Raw genomic sequence first — 16,328 nt, 5'->3', positions numbered from 1 at the left:
GTTTTGGTTTGCTTTTCATTTCTTCTCGAAAATGACGACAATCGTTTTAAGTATCATTCTTACCTTTTCCCCATGCTTCCCGGGAAATCCCATCAAACCTGGCGGACCAACAGAACCCTGATTAAGGTTGAAAACATGGTTATTAATTAACTGAACACTTCCTCCTGCCTTAAAGTATCGTCAAACAAGCCATTAAGACAGCTGGTAAGCTCACAGAAATATTTTCATTAGCATATAATTTTAAGTGGAATTTTAAGGACACCGGCTGTAACTTCAATAGGGTAATGTCATAAAGAAACACAGTGTTCTGAAGGCGGTTTTCTAATTTCAGTGATTTTAAACACACACTGTATGATAACACAAATTGCATGCTACGTCACACCACAACGCCTTTTCGGTCCAGACTTAAAAATACCAAATCAAAGCATAAGATTCTTCACATAAAGCAGTCGAAGTTGACAAGCTCCACTCTGGACGTTTGAAAGCGACAAGTTTAAAGATAAATGCCAATTGTTGTTGATATATGCTAGCAAAACACCGAAAAATATTTAATAAAGTGGTTATAGTATCTAAGCGGATTATTATTGGGTGAAGGGAAATATACCACGTTGCAAGATACATAATATCGAATAAATATAAACTCGTGAATTATCTTCGGTAAGACTGAACTTTGTAGTTCATGCGGAATCAGTTATCTAAAAATATTTGCCATTGAACGCTGACCAGTGTTATCACTGAAGCGCCCTCGCGTGAACTTACCAACATGGTGTTATTTAAATGCAATTCCTAAATATATCTTACCATTTCCCCTGGTTGGCCTGGAGGACCTAGAACTCCCCTTTCGCCCTGGAAAATGATTAAAGAGAAAGCGATGAAGTTCAAGAATTATATTTATGAGATGCTCCTCAGACCTCCCTTCCAGGGTTTGGAATTTAGAGCGCCTGGCGTACATCTGCAGTACGATGTAGAATGCAAAAGTTGAGGTTTTCATTGCCGGGGTCACTGGCGCATGGAATGACGGTCAATGTGATATACGCAAATAAAAGGTAAAGGTATTACTCGGTTTACCGTCCGGACGGCAAATGGTTCGACATTTACGGTCGAATATGGGCTCTACGTCAATAGCTTAATACCTATTGTGTTGGAAATAAACGAACCAGGATTTAGACACTGTGACAATTTCGGCACAAAAAATATTTTTCTCAGCTCTTGCGATAAGCTTACGTACGTACGCAAGAGCAGTGGACTGTGCGTTACGAGGAGATTTTGGTAAAACATGGAACTGAATCATGATCATTATTTTTCATACTTGGACACTATAAATGTCAAAGATATCTAGGTATCAATTGATGGTGGTTATTTGACTGTATGCATTGAAATGCGTCACATTTTATTTGCTTAAAATTACGGAGGGGGGGGGGCACAACCATGTCATACCTTCCTTGTGCCACTGAACACTGAACACTCCAAGCGCCTGTGCCAGGGCCGGAGTTCTGAAACAAGAATGCACTGAAAATGTGTCCACTTGCATCCCCTTCCAGAGAACTTAACTTCAACGCGCAAAAATCTTAGTATACTCCGTCCATGTTTGTGTGCGGATTTGCATCTTAGGCTACGTGACTACTTTGAATTTTGTCCACTTTTGAAAACAGGCCAAAGCTATTACTCCAACGGGCAAAGTGGCCCAGGTCGTCAAAGTTCAATAAAGGGGCACTCGTTTCGATCATTGTATCTGACGATAGCCGTCACGTCTGTTTGTTATACACGAAAGTTTGCACATCGCTAGACCACGGCGTGAAAGAAACCACATGTTTCTAAATGAAAGAAGGGAGATAAAAATGTCTCGGTGATAACGAATAACACAAATCAATCACCACTACCAACTCGAATGTCAACTTCAGGGTCAGACCTCGTAAAACTTGTTTTGGTACAGCGATTACAGTGATTTGTAGGTGTTTCTATCCCAAATGTGAACTTGAGCAAGTCAACCGCTTGTTGGGTTGTAAATGCATTCATATATGGCAAGTAACGATTGGGCGATCGCGACGTTATTAACACACATACCATGAAAGCAAAGTCGAGGTACTGCCGATGGCGAGTGGTACAACGGGTACTCGTATCAAGCGGAAAACATTCTCACAACGAAAGGGGCGCTTAAAACGAGTCAGAACATCTAAAATACACTCTGTTTGTTTGGCAGTATCTGACTCTACAAAGAGCAATTTCAATGAACCAATTTTTATGACGAATAGCCTAAAAAAGCGAAGTGTATCGCTGACTGAAAAGAAATATCTTTATCGTGACCATCTATGTTTCTCTATGTCGTGACGTAGCAGCACTCTGGACGCTCAACGAAACCAGGCAGAATCCATGATGTTATGTTGAGGTGGTATACTCCTTGAAACTGGTACGGTCGTTTTAAACTTTTGCTTGCACAGATACAACTCTAAATTATTCCCTTTCATACACAAGAATAAAAATCAGGGTTAACCGTCACCGTGTAAAGTTTAGATAGAAGAAACAAATTAAGATAAGAAAAACAAACTATGCAAACTATCGAAACTTTACCGATATTTGAAGTTCAAAATGTAATTGAAGATCAAAATGACAGCTACACCCTGTGTTAACTCTAGGGGGAGGGGGTAATTGTTTGATTTTCACAAAAATAAAATGGTGACAATCTCCTTTACTCCGCAAACTTCAAAAAGTAGTGTACACACAAAGCAGAGCTGTAAGATGTCAAAATATGGTGGCTCGAATAGCTGTCCCGGGCCGAGGCACATTAAAGTTTGAACAAGATTGGAACCAATTTGGGATAATTGGATGGTGAAGAAATGTCAGTTTAATCTGCAAATGTAAGCTCGTCTGTTTTTCTTTTAAGTTAAACACTTGTTTTTACGAGTAATTTTAATATTGCCACATTCAGATATAAGGCAACTAGCAATTTTAAGAAATTTGACAAATATGAAGATCCAATTTTCCAAATTGGTTCCAATCGTGTTTTGGTGCTTTTCACGCTGTCTTACCTGTCTGCCCAGTTTTCCTAGTTTTCCTGGATGTCCTTCCCGTCCTTTTCTTCCCTGTCAATAGAATAATACACGAACGAATAAAGGTAATGCAATATTATTGCTCGATGGAGCTCCTTTTTTACAAAACAGAGTCAAAACTGATGATGGTTTGGCGCTGACAAAATTCCAAAACTTCTCTCGATTGGCCGAGCAATGCTTCAATTTTTTGACGTGCAAAATCTCGTTTGGTCCATTAGTTGACTGTCACATCGGTATCCGGTGCAACATATTCATAGCTCTGTTGTTCACCTTCGGAGAGCATAGTTTCACCGAATGGCACGGTTTATTGTTATAGGTGCAGTTCACTTGTTGTTTTTGATGTGCTATTTAATGTCTCGGTGTGCCATGAATTGTTCAGGGAGGGACTGTCTCGTCACAGTGAACACCGTTGACGGGAATGGCGTTGAGAGGTGATCGCTTCCCTACGTGAGGGTTTTGCTCCGATCTGATTCATATCGACAAGTCGCAGAATCCGTTTGTTTGCTCGTTTATAGGCCTGTAGCTGTAACTTTTAGTGATTTTCTTCACTATTTTTGTTTTTAATGACAAGAACAATTTCTTGTTCGACTTCAAAAAGCACGTTGAGATACACAGTGTCCAGCCTGTCAGCTAAGCCTGTGCATGGGTATACTGCATTGTTAGTGCTGACAAGTGAATTCCGCTCCTGACCAGAATTCAATTGTAAACAATTACCGTGCATTCTACACGTATAGATGCTGTGTTTACTAGCCAAATAGCTACTGTTTGAAATAGTAGTGTTTTTATATGCCTTGGAGAGTGGAACAAGAACTCGCAGTTTTCATACAAAACAAAAATAGAGAAGGAATCATCAAAAGTTAAAGCTACTGGCTCTTTAAAAGCCACGGTCAAGTCCAAGCTTGCGTGTTTACTCACCGGTTGACCGGGGTTTCCTTTCGATCCCTTGGGGCCATCGTTACCCTGTTGGACAATAGAACCGGTGCACTCGTGGTGAGTAATTGGACAAATGCATCGTCATTTCATGACGTGATTGACAAAATGCCACAAAGACTTATAAAAAGATCAATGTCGCGAAAAAGAAAGTTCTAATTTCTGAGATATCTGCGTATAGTCCAGGTGTTGATTCTCTGTACGGTAAAAGACGACGATTACCTACGAATAGGCTTTCATATGATTTTAACGTTTCTACAATTTTCCGTCAAATTTGCATGAAGCCATCCTCGGGAAATTCGCTTCTCATTTCTTTCATTGAATTAGGGCATAACTGTGAACAACACTGTCCATTCCTGACAGACATTTTTATTTCCAAATCTTGAAACAAAAAATCAAGCAAACTCGTCAAACGGCATGAATGAAAATTCTAATGAAAACATGAAAATGCTTCTTGTTAATCAAGAAATCATGAGACGCTTTATGATGAAGTAGATGTGATGGCACGTCTATAACGCAAAGGTAGCTATAAGAATGCGGACTAGGTGTCAGTGTTTTTTGTACGGAATATCGAAAGAGAAGGCCGAGTAAACAGAACTAGGAAGGTGTCACAATAACCGAACATAGTGTCATATTTTACCACAATAGGAAATAAATTGTCTTTCGGGACCGGACAGCACTGTCCACAATTAAGGTTGATTTGCAGATGGTCTTCGGTCCCACCGTGAAAAGAATAGGGTTTTGGTAGTAGTAAAACTGTTCCACTTTTTTGCCAATCCACTGTGGTTGGTGAATGATTTTCTTCCGAAATTTGTAATTTATACTCACGACTGAGCCCTTTGGCCCCATTGCGCCCTCTGGTCCAGTGTCACCCCGTTCTCCCTTAAATAAACAAAAGTATAAATAAATCATACATTAGAGAGGTGTTCATGCACACACACCCAACCCCATCCCCCACACAAACACACACACATATATACATATATATTTATGTATACTCATGCAAATACATAGATATTAAGATATTATTAATGTAATACGGCTTTAATGCAGCAGCAAACGTTTATAAATCAAAAATAAAAAACAAAAGCGGAATGTTTTCAAGCGACAGTGCGGAGTTCCTTTGATTCGGGTAGAACAAGACTTTTAATGTAACCGTTTACCAAGAGGCGTAATATTAAACGTACCTGCTCTCCCCGTTCGCCTTTGTTGCCGTTATGCCCGGGATCACCGGATTCCCCCTGCAAGAGATACGGTCACACATGAGGAGATTTGAACTTTTTTCGGCAAAGGGTTTGATAGCATCGATGTCTTTGTCATCGACGACGTCATCTCAAACTTTGACGATACTGTTTTCGTCAACAACTTGAAGTGGTTCATTTCGAACCTTACAGATATCGTACAGTTTCCGCTGACTTAATTTTGTGAAAATTGAATACTTGTTGATTATTCATTGAGTATCCAATTTTCCCCATTGAGTTACTAACACAGGGATGACGGCGGCTCTGAATTTCAATCGTCGCTAAATATTGGGAAATTTGTTTCTCCAGCACCGCATTCACATTAGCCCTAGACTCTTATTTTTGATTTCAAAAGGGAAAAGTTTAAATTGCCCTTGAGCAAAAGTCTTTCCCTTTCGAAGCGCGTACAACGTAAATGTAAAAACTTACGATTTTTCCTGCCGGTCCCGGATTTCCTGGCAAGCCCCTGTGTCCCCTCTTCCCCTGAAAATAAATCGATAAATAAACAGGAAATTCAACATATGATGTTGAGATCACAGTGACTCTTAACTCTTTGAATGCCAAAGTCGTTTTTTGTTGCCTTTATAGAATATAAAAAAAACCAACATTTTTCAGATCTACACATTTTTTCAGATTTTTCCTAAAATTTTGGTCAAAAACTGTAGCCAATGAAAAGTTATGACTTTCTAGTCCAAAGTTATAAAAAAATGACTATAAAAAAAATTAATAAAAATTGGTAAGATTTTGCCCTGATATTTTGGCGGGGAAATTATAGTGCACAAAGGGTTAAGCATGTTTATGAGAAACAAACATAAACTCGTTGTCCTTATCGAAACATAAAGCGCTCGTAGGAAGGAATGTTTCCTGTATTTACACTGATACATTTCCAGCATTGCTGTGTCATCAGGCAGTTCCTCTCAACCGGCATATGGGGAGACATGATGACTCCCTAATTCCTTGCTTAAGGAGTTTCAGCTGCAATATTCGACTCACTTTCTTTCCCCTTGGTCCCGGTTGTCCAGCCGCACCCTTCTTTCCGGCGTCACCCTGCAAACGAACCAGAAAATGGTGCAAATGGGCGAAAAATAGTGTCATAATCTTCCAAATGGGCGCACAAATTGTCTAGTGTCTTGGCCACAGTTTCCAGTGATGCATTAGAACAAGACAGAGTTACCTTCAATGTCTCCCGGGAATTCATGTTTATCGAGAACAGCTTTTTGTGACTTTTTGAAAATATGCACACATACATTCTAGTATGAATTCATTCATACAGTAAGGTAAGAGTGACCGTATTGTGTACGGCGGAAAAAGAATAGCATATTGCTAATTCATAAAGCGTGTTGTTTTGACATGTTTGGCCGCGTAATGTCACGGCTCCTGCGATATTTCTACCGTCCCATTAAAATGTGTGAGAATGTATATATATATATATATATATATATATATATATATATATATATATATATATATATATATATATATATATATATATATATCCCACGAGGACATCTGTATACTTCGATGTTATCTATATACTATGTATATAGATATAGATAAGATATCTATCTATCTATCTATCTATCTATCTATCTATCTATCTATCTATCTATCTATCTATCTATCTATATATATATATATATATATATATATATATATATATATATATATATATATATATATATATATATATATATATATATATATATATATATATATATATATATATATGTCTTTGTTTCATTGTCCCTCTGGTAACATGATAACATTATGATAATGCAAATACTTACCCGATAGCCAACATCGCCTTGCTCTCCTTTAATCCCTTCACTGCCACGGCTGCCCTGACAAAATTGCAATTAATACACCCACATTCAATATTAGATAAATTACGCTGGAAGTGGCCTCCCATATAGTGAACAAATCATTAACCAGACAATCGTTCGGAGACCGCCAACTCACGCGGTCTGAGTGTTTGCCTATAGAGAGATTCCACCCACACTCTGGGTCATATGCTGAGTATCAGTTCGCCGAACGAGACACACGATTCGTAGAATGTCATTTTGACAGTTTATTATTGTATCACAATCTATTTTTCACTCATCATTTGTAAAGTTTGCAAGTAATATAAATAAATAAATTCCATTAAAGCTCTCAGGCACGGATAAGCCCTTACGACCCTTGCGTTGGAACTCGATGGAGAACTGTCAAAGTATCTGATGGCACGTACATGCGGGGGTTTTCAAAAATGTGTTAATCTTATTCTAGCCTCTTAGAAGTATGCTTTATCGAAGGTATGGAACTGTTGTACGTTTCTTTCGAATGTTATAATCATAAAAACAGCCAAATCCTCTGATTCATATTTATTGTTCCTGTGATTTTGTTGTCTGGGATTTTTCCATGCCGAATCTATACGATCGGTTGCAGTTATGCCTTGGAAAAGTTATCGTGCAAACAGTTGGTGGGTTTCTACGCAAGTACAGAGGGATGGATGAGAATACTAGAAAACTCAAATTTGAGAGTGCATAAGAAAACAGTCGTGTTATTTGGTAGAAATGCAGGACACAGGAATTCAAGACTTTACTTTGGAAGTGTACGTAATGATAAAAAGCAAGCGATAGACATCAACGAACGGGTAAGACACCCTGAATATATTGCCCAGCCCGAGAAATATTGCCCTTGAACTCTGTCAGGATAATTTGGTTCTTACCTGCAACCCTGGAGGTCCGGGTGGGCCAACATCTCCCGGCATGCCCTGCGAACACAAGCAATACATTCTGTTGATGACTATGTAATTTTGATAGCGTTATGTAATTTTTCGTTATGTACGTGGAAATAGGAAGCATGCCATCCAAACGAGGAAGAGTGGAACAAAAAGGTTGGTAAATGTCTTTTTATTTGAGAGCATAATGATAGCACTACGCGAACACCTGTTTAAACGATAATCCATTAATCTTATTCTAGCCTCTTAGAAGTATTGTCCCGTTGGGTTTTATTAGCCTATGCTCCATTCGATACGTCCCTTTTTGTTCATTCATCATCTCTCCCGTCTACGTAACACTTTTTTCTAAGCTTTTTCAAACGCCCTCGGACAGTCAGGGTCTACGCCTAAAATAGTAACTCGTTGTAATCGGTGAACGACCTCTTCCCTTCACGTTGTATGTATAAATTCAAATGTTTACTAACTTTTGCCTAACACTAGAGCGTCAAAAGTGGAGTACTGAATTGTAATGTGGTGCTTCAAGGACTTAGCAATTACACGAGATTTCAAAAGCAAGGCCACGCGTGCAATTAACTCACGCGAGAGTAGACAAGTAAGAAAGAAGTGTATGACACGCATTTCACCGACATAACTCACAAATGTTCGCGATTTAGCGTCAACGCAAGGAGGTGCTTTTTTTTCGTGTCATCGTTATAACGGCCTTTGTGAATTCACGATTTTCCCGCTTTTTGGCAACTTTTTAAGGACACAAAATGCATGGTGTATGGTCAAAAACAAGTTCATTGGAATGCACCCCGGCATCATGAAATATCGCCATCAGTAAAATGTGAAAAAGTCGTATGCATGGAATCTTTAATTGACTTGTCTTCCCTTTATGGATAACATTCTAAATATTGCAAATTTTTATTGTCGATTATTTTGAAGCATTGTGCCAAGACGTTTAGAGCTTTGTAGGTGCATTATCTAAGAGGAGCATGAGAAACATGATTCTAAAGGTATAAACGTGTTTCGTGTAACTTGTCTTCCAGACAGCGTACCTCGATGAAAATTCACCACTCGTTTTCAGGTAGTTTCCTGCGTTATTCTATGCAGCCTTGCTTTGAACAATGTTAATTGTTTTTCATAAAACTTATGTGCATTTTCATTCTTTCACCGAGAACGAAATGAGCCAATTTGCACCGCCTCACCAAAACCACGCGTGATTTTGAACCTTTTCAACGAGATTTACTCGGGGAACTCCATGTAACCGGCATACTGGCTTTCGATGGCCCCTAATTATTCTGCTTCGATTGCTGGAAAACCATGTTTATTATATCATGACTTCGAGAAAATTGACATGTCACTGATGCTGACGTTTCTAGGCCTGGAAATAGGCTTGCTTACCTTTGGCCCCTGAAAACCGACTTGCCCCTGCATACCAGGAAGGCCTTCGTCACCCTGTTGGGAAAAAATAGTATAACTATGAACAGACAATGTGTGGAGAATTTTACCATCAATTCGAAGCTCCTGTATACCGACACCGTCAGAAGAACACGAAGAAACTTCTAAAGGGACTGAGAAGGGAATAAATTTACTTAGAAATTTCAACCACCCCATTGTGTGTATTAACGCATTACTTCATTCTGTTTCCAATACGTCTCGTTTGGAACAGTTTCAAGATCTACCACTCTGTTCAATTGGAAAACAAATAAATCAGGATTTTCTCATCCATCGCGTAGTGTACACGATAAACGTCGCATATGAACGTCTTGATTGATAGTTTCTGCAAGGGTATGTCGCAGATAAATAACCCCCAGAATGATAAATATTCATGAATCAAAGTCAACAGCGATAAAAATAGAATGTTGTTTGCTCCGTTAAACTGCAATGTGGCTTACCGTCAACCCCGGCGGCCCCTGCTGCCCTGGAAGACCAGCGCGACCCTGACCAAATGGAAAAAAGACATAAATTTAAAGCAGTTACATGCGGAAGAAATTTAAATCCAATAATATCAGTGTGAACGATTACTCGTTAACAAAGTATGGCATATCTCTTCCTGTCAGACTGGAGATAGTGACGTTTCGACCAACCGCCTGAAATGATATTTTAAAGACAGCTTAGCCCAAGAATGACGCCTAAAAGACAATAAGTACGCAGTCACATGAGCCCTGAATGAGAGCGGAACAGCCCACTATATGCAAGATTACAGAAATGTAAAAGTACTGTATTTCTTGACTCGAGCGATTTTTTTCTGAACATGAACCAATGTTACGACAGAAAATGTACACAGAAGTGGGAAAATATGTGCGAAACACCATACACCCTTGACAGGAGGGTCTATGGTAGCACAAATCACCTTATAATAGGCGTATAACAGGCGTGTAGGCAAACAGGCTGGCAGAAAGACAGACAAGCGCGCAGACATATATTTATGTAACCTTTATACGTAGGCTTAAGTCTGAAGATGTACTGCCCATCTCTCTCTCTCTCTCTCTCTCTCTCTCTCTCTCTCTCTCTCTCTCTATATATATATATATATATTAAAAGTAATAGTAATAGTTTATTGCATTTCAAGGCCTCCGGCCCATCTGCAGAGGAGTTAAAAATGCAAATAAATTAAAAATTAAAAATTTACAATACAAAATAAACCATTCCGTAATTAATAATTTCTACATTAATGATTGTCTACATTTAAGTAACTTACAAAGTATTTCTTTTCGCAACTGAAAAGTTTTAAGAAGAAAAATACCAAGCTTACGTAATACATATATATATATATAATATATGTGATATATATATATATATATATATATATATATATATATATATATATATTAGTAGATAGATCGGTGAATGAATAGATGGATAGTCGAATGAATGAATGAATGAATGAATGAATGGTCACAAGTACAAGGCACACAGTGTATAAAATGCAATAAACTATATATCTCACCATAATCCCATCAGGTCCTGGTCTGCCTGGCCGGCCTTGTCGACCCGGATGGCCCTGTGAATTTAATAAACTGTTTAGTAAGTGGCAAGACTGAGTATACCAGTCATGTGCTAAACTGTCGTACAATCAAATATTATCTCAAGGATCTTTTCATAAAACTTTTAACTAAAGGTAACTTAAAGCACATCCTGATGTCTACCACGGTGAGAAGATGGCCCACCGTTCTCCAGGTGTGCATCTCGTGTATAAACAGCTTCGGTTACTTCTTTGGCATGGGTATCGGGCCCTTTCAATTGAGATGAGATACATTCATGATACTATATCGAAGCAGCTTTGGTGACGTAAGATACAAGGTCTGCCATTGTATGCGTCCACTACAGTAGCCTGAAGTTAAATTAACGAATGAAGGCGGGCGTGTCGCTACTCACCGTCTGTCCCTCCGAACCGGGGGTCCCCGCTGGTCCTCGCACTCCCTGTTGAACGGAACGTAACACAGGTTAACATGACGTGTGTTGTATTTCTGTGGTACTTTTATTGTTAGCACCATCTGATCTATTTTGACGTTTTATGACATTAGTGAAAATAACATGTTTTGTGCGACAACAGTGCAATTTACATACCCTCTTACAAACCAAAATAATGACAAAAAGAAGGGACAGATTGAATGATAAGACATTTATAATATATAATTGTAAATAAATGTTTTCTTTATAGATCTGCATTTTCATTATTATTGTCCTAAAATGGTAAAATAATATATATATTCGTGCATATTAGCGAAATTGTTTGGTATTTAGATAGTATGTTTGATAGAATCCATCCTTTAGTGCCTATTTGATTTTACGAACATTTTTTTAAAAATAACTCTCTTTGCCTGTAAATACCAAGGGATGACAAAATAAGAAAATTGCAAAATATATCAGGTGCTGACAAGTTAGTATTCAAGATTAGCGATCGCCCTCTAGCTCAAAAGGTGAGAAAGTTTTACGCAAGTTCGGTACTATCCCGACGACTACATTGGAATTAAGTATATATGATCGTGTTATACGTGTCAGTGGATCGGCGATGAGAAACTGCAGTGCTATTATTGAGACCATCCGAGGTGACAATGGACATTTCCATGGTCACGTGACCGTCGTTGATCATAAGAACGTTTTCGAGTCCCTTTAATAAATTAGGTAACTAGTCTATCACTCGATTGATTTTAGACATTGATCGAACGACCGCAAGGGTCGCAGAGTCTTGTGGACAACTGTCCGACAAGCTGTAGTAGATTTTGCGATCAGTTTAGTCTCCTTTGGGTCTTTCAGGGCCAATTGCTTCTTTCGTGAACAAAAGCAGGAGTATTTCCATGACAATGTCTTTTAAAGGGCTCCATGTAATCGTTTCATCACTGTGAAATGGCATGAGCCCCTAGAGGCGTCCAGTTCTCAGCGTGTCCCCCGTTTCTCAACCTGTTTATTGCTTTGTGATTGTGAGGGAGACAACCTGTTTATTGCTTTGTGATTGTGAGAGAGAGAAAAAAAAGAAAAGCCGCAGATTGAATCACTCGGATTACCTGTGGTCCCTTTGGTCCGCGAGGTCCTTTAGCACCGTGCCTCCCTTTCTCGCCCTGCAACGTGACACAAAACTCCGATTAGGGTGTTGAAAAGCGGCTATACCGACAAGATCACGCTGATGTGCAGCGTGCTAAGAAGGTTACAAATGATTGGTCGATTGTCACTATTCACAGCAACTTAGGAAGTCTTTTTGTATCATTCAATTATAACGGTAAGATTCAGCCAACCGATTGGATGGCGGCTTCCGAGACGCTGCACATCAGCCAATCAACCCACAAGACACCCTTGAAGATCAAGGAGCAAGTTGGAGATTTCTAAGTGTAGAGTATGCAATCTCTTCAAATAATATCAAGAACTTAAAAGCCTAACCGTGTCTTACAATAATGCAACTATGTAGTAAGTGATTGTCGAGGCGTAGTGAATCGCCAAACTGCTCGAAATGTGTATACAAGCATGGAGGTAATAGACGGATACATGGACGCATCGGTGTTCTAAGTTCCGACTAAAAATAAACAATGCACACACTAAATAAACTGTATCGCAAGGCGAGCCGAGTACACAGCTTTTCAACATGTTTTAAATTAGAGTTTGAAACTCGACGATTCACATAATATGCTTTGTCGAAAAATCACAGCTGTTCATTGAGTCACAGATACTCGAAACAAAAGAGCGTCTGTGGTAGAGCCATGGATGTAGCACACCGTGCACTATACCTCCATGGTCGAGCTCACATTATCAACCCTATTATGTCCGGCATGTCTCTTTATACATGCCCATTAACATGCGCATCCGTTAAATTGAAAACAATTATAGCGATTTCGGAGAGTCTGGTGGTAAAAAGCCCTGGGTGACTATTCTGTTATCAAGATACTGCTCATTGTCACGCCAATTCCAGTGCGCGTTCGTTCTTCTCGGTGGCACTGGAGGTGGCGTTTCAGCACATATCGCACCAGCCCAAATATCTTTTCATGATGTTTATAGGTTAGAACACAACCCCGCGATCACCTGTTGTCTAATCAAACTAAAAAAAGTTGATATTGTTGCACCGAATCTATCTACCGACATGGGAAGCACTTACCGTATGTCCTGCAGGTCCTCGTAGTCCGAAGTTGCCCGGTGGACCCTGAAATTCGAACGGATACCCTCAGTGAAAAAGTCACAAATTACATGCGACGGGTTACCAAGTTAAGTTGCTTCGTGCAGATTGTGGCATCCACAATTTAAAGTCTGCTTACAACCGTCATAGATGTTACAAACAAAAGACAAATATCAGTCTCACCTGCTGTCCCATAGCTCCCATGACACCAGTTTTACCTTTCGTTCCGGGAACCCCCTTGTGGATAAAATAATGGCAAAGGTGTTAATCAATTGGAATGATCAGAACGTTTGTGTTACATCTGAGATAGCCACGTGTTTAAAGCGTGTACGTTATGGAAAACATCCGCGAAAGAATTTTAAAAGACAGTGCGATTATATCACACAGAAACGATGTAGCGGTGGATTGTTTCTCAACAATACCCTCAATAAGTATAAGCAAACGACATTCTGGTCCGTCTGTGTGTCTGAACCTCTATTCATGAGTCCGACTTTGCGAAATCCCTGCGCCATTCAGTAATGCAGTCACATGTTTTCAAAACGATTATCCAAGGCCATAGCAAAACTGTTCAGCATTATAATGGACCAGGAAAGAGTAGCCACTGTCTGTCGTCATGTTGGACTTTTCATAGGAATTCAAATTACTCTCCTTTGAAACAACGGCATGAAGCAAATGGGGTGCTAATGTTCAAATTGCTCTAACGTTCAATGCGTCTCCCGGTACCTTTGCTCTGTCGTGAAATAAAGTTACTAAATTTTACTCCAGAAGTCTTGTCGAATTGCCACGTGGCACTCTGTCAACAAAACCTGTATAAATATATCATGAACAATGTCATTGTTTACCATTGACTTCCAGTCTATACTGGAATATTCATTATAAACATTAACATTGTATATTTCTCGTCGTATATTGCCAAGCTTAATTCCCAGTATTTCAATACACTTTTAATAAGGAGACGAAGAAAATCATAAAACCTGGTATATGGAACAAACACAAATATATTACCAAACTTTCAACTTTTTTGTCCCTTTATGAACACATTAAATAATTTGCCTTATGTGATGAATCATTTTCGCCTTGATATTCCTCGTGTCTCGGGCTTTGAAAAAAGTATGGACTACAAAATAACGGAAAGCTACGAACATAACTAAACGTTATACAATTTTGGCTGGTTAACAAACCCGAGTATTTTTTTTTATTATTCGTTCTTTACATCTTTCTTATTTGACACAAATATTGTCAAGAATCTCTTCATTAGAATATGAACGTTAGTTTGTTAAACTAATACCGACGTTGAAAAAGTCTGAGAGGATCGACCGATGCGCAACGGTAAAATTCGCTGTCTAAACAGCACATTTAAAGACAAACTGAATGAATGTCATTCATACCTGTTCGCCTTTTATGCCTGGAAGACCTCGATTACCGGGCTCACCCTGAAAGACAAAAGTATGCAATTTACGTAAGTAGAGATATCGCGTCAACAAACATAGGTTTGAAACCTTGTGAGATGCGGAAAGTTATCATTTTGACAGGTGGCGGGCACCTGTGTTCTGCGGAATGACTGTTTGTTGTTTTATTAAGTGGTGTTCAGCCTGAACCGAGCTGGTGCACGGTATGACTTCAACCATAGTTATGGCGACTTTAATGCATGTAATACTGGTATATGGAAAAACCTGAATGTGCATATTTGGGTTCATTGACTGGGACTGAAAGAGAGAACGCCACTGACTGACCAATGCCGTAAACCGCTGGCTTCTTCACGACCAGATGGACTCGTTGCTATGCACAGCACTTAGTTTCATTTGCGCCCGACAGTGAGATAAGACTTGAATAGTGCTTAAACAGGAAATAACTCCCAAAAACAACGTTGCTATCTATTTTTCTGCCTCATAGTAGTATTGCTTATTTGTAAGCATATTAACTGTCATCCGGGAACATATACTTAATTAATGGCAAAAAAGCAGTCGACTGTCAACTACATCGGATCATATCATGAAACAAATTCGAAATCACAACATAAATCACAGCACGTTCACTCTATATCGTTGTTACGTCGTAGGTTTCACAGCGTTCGGACGTGACGAATTTAAGATGACATGTATTTGCCATAAGCTTATTGGTTTCAGACATTATAAGAAATTAATGTAAATATATTGGCTGAAAGCCATTTGTTTTGTGCAAAGAGCTTTTACGGGTAATCCGTGCATGTCAGTATATTACGGAGGATAAAGACACTGTAATCAGTGTAATCCTGTAATGAGATCACTGTCCAAATAAAGCCCTTTTGATGAATGCCAGATCAAATTCAGACAGTACCTAGCTACACTTATGGGTCAAAGGTTATTACCATTGATGACTTAATTTGCAATGAATAATAAAGACACTAATGTTAAGTGGCAGCTCATCTGCTACATGTAAATCACACTGGCAAATGCGGCTTTGGTTGAACAAAATATGTCTTCGTGTGTTTTCAATAACCACTGGGGAAGGCGTGCATTAAAACTAAACATTAAACGACCGCAAGGAAATGACAACCGGTCGGTCACATTGGATCGTATTGCAAATCAAAGGGTTTTGAAAGAAATGTTGAGTGGTCATGGAAAACTCCCGCTTCCGTTTCGACTTTTTCCGGCGAGTATTAGTCAGTCGATGGTGGTCTCAAAATATGCGTAACATAGCCAGGTGTCCCTCAATGAAAGCTGAGTACACAGCAAGCGTACATGTGTACTTTGGAAGGTAACAAACTTATACATGCATATGCTTCATAAAGCAGTGATTGCGCCACGTTTCCTTTGGAAGCTTTA

General features: G+C 39.2%; 1 protein-coding gene across 3 annotated transcripts in view; it reads right to left on the bottom strand.

The window, feature by feature from the left end:
* LOC139114137 (collagen alpha-1(XXVII) chain-like) overlaps window positions 1-16,328 on the bottom strand; it is an 89,882-nt gene that overhangs the window by 24,816 nt on the left and 48,738 nt on the right. For all 3 annotated transcript variants that reach the window (XM_070675679.1, XM_070675678.1, XM_070675680.1), the window contains exons 8-25: window positions 14,913-14,957; window positions 13,708-13,761; window positions 13,507-13,551; window positions 12,428-12,481; window positions 11,298-11,342; window positions 10,870-10,923; window positions 9,815-9,859; window positions 9,321-9,374; window positions 7,926-7,970; window positions 7,006-7,059; window positions 6,212-6,265; window positions 5,648-5,701; window positions 5,165-5,218; window positions 4,806-4,859; window positions 3,963-4,007; window positions 3,027-3,080; window positions 802-846; window positions 64-117 (exon numbers count right to left, since the gene is read on the bottom strand). In XM_070675679.1, coding sequence (XP_070531780.1) covers window positions 64-117; window positions 802-846; window positions 3,027-3,080; window positions 3,963-4,007; window positions 4,806-4,859; window positions 5,165-5,218; window positions 5,648-5,701; window positions 6,212-6,265; window positions 7,006-7,059; window positions 7,926-7,970; window positions 9,321-9,374; window positions 9,815-9,859; window positions 10,870-10,923; window positions 11,298-11,342; window positions 12,428-12,481; window positions 13,507-13,551; window positions 13,708-13,761; window positions 14,913-14,957 — 909 coding nt within the window. The remainder of the gene's footprint in view (window positions 1-63; window positions 118-801; window positions 847-3,026; window positions 3,081-3,962; window positions 4,008-4,805; window positions 4,860-5,164; window positions 5,219-5,647; window positions 5,702-6,211; window positions 6,266-7,005; window positions 7,060-7,925; window positions 7,971-9,320; window positions 9,375-9,814; window positions 9,860-10,869; window positions 10,924-11,297; window positions 11,343-12,427; window positions 12,482-13,506; window positions 13,552-13,707; window positions 13,762-14,912; window positions 14,958-16,328) is intronic.

This window comes from Ptychodera flava, chromosome 16 (genome assembly GCF_041260155.1).
Source record: "Ptychodera flava strain L36383 chromosome 16, AS_Pfla_20210202, whole genome shotgun sequence".
NCBI classification, from domain to species: Eukaryota; Metazoa; Hemichordata; class Enteropneusta; family Ptychoderidae; genus Ptychodera; species Ptychodera flava.
Note: the sequence above shows the minus strand (reverse complement) of the source record. Positions and strands in the feature narration are given on the sequence as shown.